The sequence below is a fragment of the Arachis ipaensis genome, chromosome B10 (genome assembly GCF_059453495.1).
Source record: "Arachis ipaensis isolate K30076 ecotype BB chromosome B10, ASM5945349v1, whole genome shotgun sequence".
NCBI classification, from domain to species: Eukaryota; Viridiplantae; Streptophyta; class Magnoliopsida; order Fabales; family Fabaceae; genus Arachis; species Arachis ipaensis.
Window position 1 is genome coordinate 24,529,145 of NC_142435.1, and position 9,210 is coordinate 24,538,354.

Genomic DNA, 9,210 nt, shown 5'->3' on the forward strand with positions numbered 1-9,210 from the left:
GGTCAGGATTCGGTGATGGGTTGAGTTGAATGGATGTTGCATGAATTTGATGCACTCGAGGACCATTGTTGGTGAGCTGAGTCTGTAATCTTCTGGCAGATATGAATTGTTCGAAGGCCATACGAGCTTCATCGAAGGTTTCGTAAGACTTATGGAGGTTGCCGCTAAATTTGTTAACTTGGCTATGACAGGCCGGCCAGGAACTATAGATACCAGGGACCCTCCCTATGAAAACAACATAGTATTTCTTCTTGGCACGGACCATGTTGAGATTCCAAGGGAGACTTGTGTTCAGTATGTTTACGATGGGATGTTGGTTTTGGTGGTTTTTAAAGGTAGCGAGGATGGCTCCTGTGATTTGAGCATCAAATTGAAATTCTGCAACTGTTACTATGTTTACAACGGTTGGAAATTTAACGGCTGTGGGGCTAACATGTGTCGTCTTGCAAGGAGCATAAAGTGGCCTAACTTTTGGTTTGGCGAAGGACAGGGTTCCGGTTAAAATAAAAAATTATTAAATTAGAAATAAAATTCAAAATTTAATTATAAGAAATGAAATATAAAAGAAGTATGTAATTCAATTGTGTCGACTCATTCATTTAACGTTTAATAAACAGGTTGTAATTAAATTGTATTAATCATGGAAGGTTGACGAAGGCTTGCAGGTCGTAGTCTGCGCAACATTGGATGCAGGGGATATGAGCGGCCCCTCCGAAAGCATGGACGGAGTTTCGCTCTGCTGCACGTCTGCGATAGTCATAGAGAAGAGGCATGTGGCCCCTGGTGGAGCACCTAGGTGAGGAACATAGGGTGTGTTGTTCTTCTATACGGGGCATTTGGACCTCACCCGACCACGACATTGTCAGAATTGAAAAGCACTTTGCCTTACCCTCAGCGAGTGAACCAGTTGCATCAAGCTTGCGATACAGTTCCAGCCCTTTTTGTTTTTCGTCGTTGTCGTCCGTTCGAAGCAGCAAGGTCATGGTCAGTGCGTATTTGGCTGCTGCATGGCCTGTACTTGCTGCACTATTCAGCATCTGGAGGCCAATGTTTTCGTTACGTCTGATGAAGAGTTCCCGAAGTGCCTCCCGAAACAGAAGCTCTGGATGGCCAGCTACGATGCATCGATCAAAGAATCTCTTGGCCTCCGGGCTGAGGCACCACCACCACGGCGTGGCATGCGGTGGTGGGATGGAAACACTCCGGTGAACAATATCGGCCTCTCCTGCATCGCGTGCAGCCTTACAGGTCATTCTGAGACTGCACAGGTCGCGAATGGAGGCTGACGCAACCTTACTGGTAATTGCTACCCAGATGTCGTTGGGAATGAAAGCGATTTTTGAGGAACAGTCGATTGTCATTTTTAGTTTGTTCCTGTTGGTTCCTATTTCGATGGGGATGGGGATACGTGTTTAGAGTATGGGGTTTGGAGTGAGGCATAGGAGTGTAGCCTCCATATTTATAAGTCCACCGACCCTGTTGGAAACCTTAACTTGAGTGTAGCAGATATGCTCTCAATAATGCATGCGTATCCAAACAGGAGAGTTAACGTAACTATATTATGGTGAACAATGAAAAACTGTATGGGGAATGGTATTAATTATTGGAAAAGAATAGATGACTAAGAAGAGTTTTCAACAATGTTCCCCTAGCACTCTCCTAATTAAATTTACTCTATTAATGTTATTATAATACATTGTTCAGACGTTGTGACACAAAATATTGTAACTTAGGTATATTTTTCTAGACCTCTAGTAGTATACATTATTCCACGTGGAGTCAGGAGAATGTGAATGGTTCTGGGAGATACTTAGCCGTTTTAAGTATATGAATAGTTAAAATAATCATTTTTTATGTAATCTGCATAGTTTAGGGTCTTTTAATATCATGGATGTGAAGTTTGTGTTTTTGAATTTTGTTTAGTATGTCCCATAGAGAGAAGATTATGTGACGCGTAAAATGTGAAAATGAAAAAGCATTGAACATACGATGGAGGGTGGAAAAAACGGATAGGTTAGGTGAATGCATTTAGTATCGAATTTAAAGCCCTGGGGAAGCGGTGTGACTGTCCAGTGAGATAAGTGCGCATACATAATTGGATTGGAGAATGTGATAAGGCATGTCATATATAAATATAAATAACTTTGATGTTTGAGATTACTTCGCTGAGGATTTTGTTAATAAGTTTGAAGGTTGTTACATCCATTTGTGACCGATTCGCTGTTCATTGGGTTGGAACAATGTCGAGCCTACGCGTTGGCGATGGAAGTGGTTCTTCCAGAGGAGGTCGCCCTGGCTCCCCTCTCCGCGACGACGGTAGGCGGTTTCACACTTTCTTTTTTCCCGGTTATCCTTTACGTTTACTCATTGTTTTTGTTTTTCCTGGGTTTGAAAGTCTAGAGGTTGTCCCCACGGTGAATCCTGACCGGTTTCTCATCATGGAGGACCTTGAACAGATGCTGCGCAAGGCATGTGACGCCCTTAAGACAGAGCCTCCAGTGTTTGAGCCCCGCGAATGCGTATACGTCCAGGGCGACCGCTACTATGGGTTTGTGGTGCATGTGGGGGGCCGACCGGACGGAGTCAACTTTGTTGCCTACGGCAGGTTCTCAGCCGACGAACGCCTGGCCAGGCAAGATGCTGCTTTATCATCCCTGCATGCTGTTGTTGGAGAGTCTGGAAAGGAGATCCTCGACTACAATTTCTACGTGGCTCAGAGTTGCAGGAAACGTCTTCTGGAGTTTGAGCGGATATCTGGTCTGTCCGTTGACTCTCGTGTCGCTAAACTTGAGGCCGAGAACGCTCGGCTTAGGGCGCGGCTGGCATCTTGGGACACGTTGCACGGCCGTGGATAATGTTTCCTCTTAGGTCTTGGGCGGACGGTTTGCTGTTTCTGGGGTTTTCGGGTTTGTTGGTTAGGGTTCATGGTTGACGGTTTCAGGGTTTGTGGTGTAGGGTTTATTAGGCATCTTTTTGGCTCGTCATGCTAACGTTTATCTTCTTATTACTTTATTATGCAATACTTACAGTCTATTTCTGTATGCGTGGTTTACAAGGCTTGGCACAAACAAATTTTTGCAAAATATCGTTACACGCAGCTTCGAATATGAGATGTGATTTTCATTGCATAAATAGTCATAAAGCTTGGCGTTAATTTGTTCCAAATCACAGTGCATTGCATGCAATTGAAGTTAAATTTAGTGTCTTTCCATGTGTGGTTGCAACCTTTTTTTGAAGACATAAGTGTAACATTTAATACGGAGTAAATCGAGGAGCACAGAAGTTTCTATCGTTAATGTGGTAGCCGAAAGGGTAGAAAATGGAGAAGGTGCGGACATGGTCGATGTGTCATTCTTCATGCGGTTTGGTGTTTGGTGTTTGGCGTTTATGTTGTCAAAGGACAGTAATTTTTCTGTTTGTCCTTTTCTAGAGTTATTATTAGGGTTGATAATAAGAAGAAAATCGGTTTAAAAATTTCCTCCACCAGACAGTATTGTCAACAGTTCAAATGGAACATAAATTTTTTAACATTCTTGGTTAGGGATCACGGCTACGCAGTGTGTAAAGAGAGGGCTACAGCTGCTGCAGAAAATTTCATCACAGGTTAAGATAATGTGCCTGTTTGATATTTAATAATCTAGAATGTGTTAGCATAATGAACATGATTAGGTTTTTGTGCTTTCTTGATATATGATTTATAATTAATACTAGAAAAAACAAGGATAGCATCGTTTGTTGATATTTAGCATACATGAAACAAACAAACAAATAATTAATATTTTTTTTTAACGTCTTCGCAGCTATAGTTATAATAATAACAATAACAATTGTATTTGTAATATTAATCATAATAATCATAACAATGATAAATTTAATTATCATAACAGGTTATTCAAAGCATGTTAATCTAGGACCAAGTTTTTCCGAAAATCTAAAATTTATCCTCTTTTTAATAATAGAGTAATATTATTGTAACAAGAATAAAATATAACTACGATTTCAATTTTGGAAAACTAGCAATTGAAATAGATACTTTTAAATTAAATGTTTAAATTAGGTAAACAACCTTCAAAATTAAATATCGAACATAGTTACAAAGTGTTTTTTAAATTTTAAAAAGTAACGGTTTATTTAGATCACTCATAATTTAAAATATACCATCTTAACAAAATAACTAAAAATTTAAAATTAAGAAGCTAAAAAAAATGTTGATAATTTATTATATTAACTTGCAAATAAATAAAAATTAACAAAATTACAACCTGCGGAACTAACGCAAACTAATATTAACATTTTGTGTCCCATAAGTATGAAAAAAAAAATACGATATAACAAAATTTATGACTGAAGTTATTTTCTCTAAATAGTAAAAACAATAAACATACAAGCCAAATAGGTGTAAACCAAACCCACGAGTATTGTGAGTGTCAGAGCTCAAGAAGTTAAATCTATTCTGTCGGACACGTAATGATTCCGAATATATGAGCATATTGGTACGAAGAGTTAAATCTATAGTAGTAATTTCCCGAATTTTATTTCTTAGATAAGTATGATTTATTTGTCTTTTCTTCAAATAAAAGGTTATTTATTATATAATGAGAGTTAAATGTTGTTATAATTTAAAAATTAAAAAATTACCAACATAATCAAATAACTTATAAATACGTTTTTTAATTATTTCACTAATGCAACAATATTAAATTCCTTATCTATCGCAATACATAAAGCCAATACATATAGTTGACCATGACTAAATCTGCATCATTTTTTTTTTGTATATTAACCCAACGATAACCTATTAAGTAAAGCAAACTATATGGACAAAACATAGATAAAATTTGTTTTAAAAAATCAAATAAATTCCCACTTAAATGAAAACAGTGTTGTTAATTCTATTAACTTTCCACTAAAATGCAAAACCGCTTTGTAACTTCTATAACCATAATAACACATCTTCCATTATCTCCATACACAGCAGTTTCGAATTTACTTTTCTATGTTTTTCTTGCTGTTCTGTTCTTCTCGTATCTTCAATTCTCTCGCATGCCTCCTCTTCCATTGGAATCATCCATTGCATTTGCAAATTTCTAATAGTAACTAATTTTACGCATATCATTCAAGTATATCTCTTCTTCTCTTTACTTTACTTGTCTAAAATAAAAGGAAATTAATTAGAAGCTAACATATGTTTAACTGGTGATGATAAATAATTTTCCTAATAGATCTTATTAGGATATGATGTATTCATTTACTATATACTTTGTTTAATTTTAGTTTTGGTCTCTGTTTGTATGTTGTTGTTTTGCGTATGTCTGTTAATACTGTACTTAGGTGGTCTGTCAAGCAGCCTAGCCTTATTTTAATCATTCATTTTAACAAATTTCATTGTGTTTAACTGCAGTTGCTACATCCACGTATATATGAAACCTACGCTTTTTCCTCTTTAATTAACTTACCCAATTAATAGTTTCATCATTATTTTTAGCTTTTTAATTTTTTCCCCACTATTTCACGTAGAAAGATAATGTTCTATATTTTTCTCTTACCAAGGATGACCTTATTTTCTAATCTCGAATGTATTATTTATTTTCTTAAATATCTAAGTACCTATCAACTAGTAATTTATTAAAAATGTTCGATATAAGATTAAAAAAAATCATTTTATATTTATTAGCATTGTGTATCTTCCAAAAGGGGGTTTTGAATATGAAAATAAATTTATAAATTTATTCCAAATTAAAAATTATTGCAAATATAAGTACACTTATTATATAAATAACTAATTTAATAATAAATATTAGTACGTCTTTATCTTGATTGTGTTACACATAATAACGACGTAATTATTTAATTTTTTTATGTTAATTTCTTTATTTCATATTTTTTACATATATTCAATCACCTAAAATTTTGTTTTTTTTTATAACCTATTCCTTAATTATTAATATTAAATTTAGACTTTAAAAAATATAAATTTATAAGTATTATTTAAACCGCATTTCAAAATTCAGAAAAAATTGTTACCATATGCAAATAATAATTTGAAATTGATCAATTACACTTAAAAAATCTGACTTGCAACACCTGGATAAAGATTTGTGGCCCATGAGGCACGAAACCGATTGGCTTCTAATAGAAGACTTCAATGAAGGCTGAAGGCACATTCTTCCAGGCACTGCATCTCGTAGTACGTTACCTCACTTAATGAATTAGATAAGATTCACAGAAGACATCCGCCGGTTTCGCACGCTATCCACTCTGTACGGGTTCTTGTTCCTCAGAATATCCCCTTCTTCGTCTGTGTTGGTGCCCTGACGAACAAATAGCCGAAGCTTCCGCCAAAGGTGATTGCCTTAGGGTTATCAAAGTGGCAGGAGAGCCGTCGCGGCCCATGGTAGGTTAACGATTCCGATTCTTTTATTGCGATTATTTGTCACTCTACTCTCCCCATCTTGTTTTAACTCTTACGCCGGCGGCTCCTGTGCCCTTATTTGCAGCGTTTGCCATTACCCAATGGGCTCCTCCCCAAAGATAGCAACCATCTGTATGTCACGGTCGCCGATGGGTCAAACCATACTTACAAGATTGCATGCAGCCCCAGGGGGTGGAAAGAGATCACTCTCGGTAGGGGATGGCAAAGGTTCTACCATGAAAACAAGCTACAACCATCTAACATTCTTCTGTTCAAGCACAAGGGCAGAGACGACTTCAGCGTTCGGATATTTCAGTCACCCGGTGTGGAAAGGACGTATGATATGTCCTGTGATGACTCCGGCGCCGTCACACCCCCCAGAGTGCCAAGGAAACGTAAACCCGCTACTCAAGCGCCCCGGCGTCGATCCGGCTGTATCAATGTCCCTAGGAGCGCAGCTGCAGCTGAGGTGGAGCAGACATTTCAGTCCGACCACCCCTTATTCATCATGCACATCACAAAAAGGCTCTTGGGCATCCACTTCCTGGTAATGGCTTTCCCCCTCCATGATATATACACCTGTTTCATTGTCGAGCCTTTGGGACCACATTATCTGTTTTGTTCCCCTGCTGTTCCCTCAATTGAAAGTGAATTGGCGGCCAACCAGGTCCGCATCAAATGTGTCTCTTTCGTGAGTACTTACTTTGTTTGCCAATGTCGCTTTTTACGTGGGCCATAGGTTGTGTCTTGTGCTGTGTGTTTGTTGTCAATGGTTGGCTATCTGCTGGGGCAGTTTTTGTCTTCAAATTCATTACTAAAATATGCTAATAAATGTCTGTTTTTGTCAAATAGTTATATTCATTACAGAAATTTGTGGGTAATGTATGTTGTTGTTAAAATCGTAAATTGCATTGTTTAGGGATATAGGCAGCGCAATGCATACTAATTGTTCATAATGCCATCTTCAGTAGTTGTGTTTGAATTGTGTTTGACATCATGCACATTGCAACAAATTGTGACACATCCCCTTAACCCCGTATCATTCTCCATTTTGGTTTGCGCAGCCGAATGTGCCGCACTTTGGAGACGACGTCAACGACGATGTCATGGTCACTCTGAGATTGGGGGAGATATCTGTCTGGGCCGTCTACGGAAGATACGTTGGCCAAAGAAGGCGCAATTGTGGCAGCATTAGCCAAGGGTGGGCGGAATTTTTGAGAAAGTGCAACATAACTGTGCCCAAGCTGGCCGTGTTTGAGATCTCCAGTACCCAGCCAGACGTGGAGCTGTTAGTCCAATTTGTTGATTTTGAATGAATCCCGCTGGGTCGAATGACATGCTTCATTTGTTACTTTGGATTGGCTATTTCGATTTGTCAAAAACTTTATGTCCTGTGTTGTGAATGCTGATCTGTTGCTACAGCTACACTTAACCCATTTTGTTCATGATCCAATGTTCTGTCCGTTAAGTAGGTAGTTTTGACACAGTCTATGTTCCGTAGATTAGTTTACAATTTCAATTCGCAAAGCACCACTGTTTAATCTCTACAGTTATTTGCCTTTTCAATTCACATAGCACCATGCATGGTCTCCAGACTCATTGAATTTAACGTCGCTGTCCTTTTCACTAGATTGTGTAGATTGTTGTTGCCCTTTTTATTTTTTAATCTTTTTCTGTTTTGTTAATTTGCACTGCAACCTTTAGTTGCGTTCCAGGAATGTTGTATCTGTCTGCATTGTTTTTTGTTTGGTCCTTCGCTTTGCGTATGTCAACTACGTCAAAGAGGAAAGTTTTAACTTTTTTACACTGGGACCTTGTCCTTTATCGTTACTCGAAGGTGCAAATTCGGATATTTCGTGTGATTCTGTCACCACTTTTTCACTAGAGAACAGAACATGTGTTTTGCGAGTTGTTTACTAGAAGAGAAACAGATGGTTTGCTAGGTTGGCTGGAAGCAATGCTTCTCTTCAAGTATTTGTTGTTAATCGTTTTTTTTTTATTTCATTTTATTATGCAGAAAATCATCTCTGCTTGTTAGTTGTATGGTTTCAAATAGTAGGTTCCCCTATCGAGTTGTTGAGAAACCATAGATGCATCGCTGCATTTAGTTGTTTATTGGTTGATTATCATACATCGCCACAACTTGCTTCCTCTATCAACGTAAAACTGCACTGTGCTATAAATTAATTAGATTTTCTGCGAAAGAAAGAAACTTACCTGTAAATAAGGTTTCAAAGAATGATCGTCTCGCCATTGCATCACACGATATCATTATCGAATTAACCATCTCTTTTGGCTGTTTCCCACGTATATTTGATCAGGGCATAGATGATATATACGTTTAGGTGTGGGTAGTTGTCATGATCTTTACTTCAAACCATGGGGGACTGCAATCAATCAAGCCTAATGTCGCAAATGGATTCAAGCATGTGTAACTTCGAGTCCAGCCTAGTTATCTCTTCCAGAAGATGCGCGCTTTTCCATCTGCAAAGCCTTAGCACGAAGGAAACAAGGGGTGGGTATTTAGGTGGGTATTTGGACGCTCCAACTTAGGTCGCATTAATTGAACGATTTCCTTTCTTTGGTGTGTAATGAGGTGTAGTTTTGTTCGAATTTCCCAGTAAGTGGTTTTGATTTCATTGTTTTTGAATTTTTTCATTTCTTGTGCTTTTGTTATTTTACGTTGTTTCGAATATCTGATAATTTGTGATTATCAGTGACATGTCCATGTTTCAGGTTGCAGCGGATAAAACGTTCGGAGTGGCCAAGTTTGTGTCTGGGCCAAGTTGTGGGTTATT

General features: G+C 37.9%; 1 protein-coding gene across 1 annotated transcript; it reads right to left on the minus strand.

Moving 5' to 3' along the window:
* Nucleotides 1-638: 638 nt before the first annotated feature.
* On the minus strand, nt 639-1,361 carry LOC107620410 (uncharacterized). The gene has a single exon (XM_016322574.2). The coding sequence runs from the start codon at nt 1,359-1,361 to the stop codon at nt 639-641; it is 723 nt and encodes a 240-aa protein (XP_016178060.2).
* Nucleotides 1,362-9,210: the final 7,849 nt, after the last annotated feature.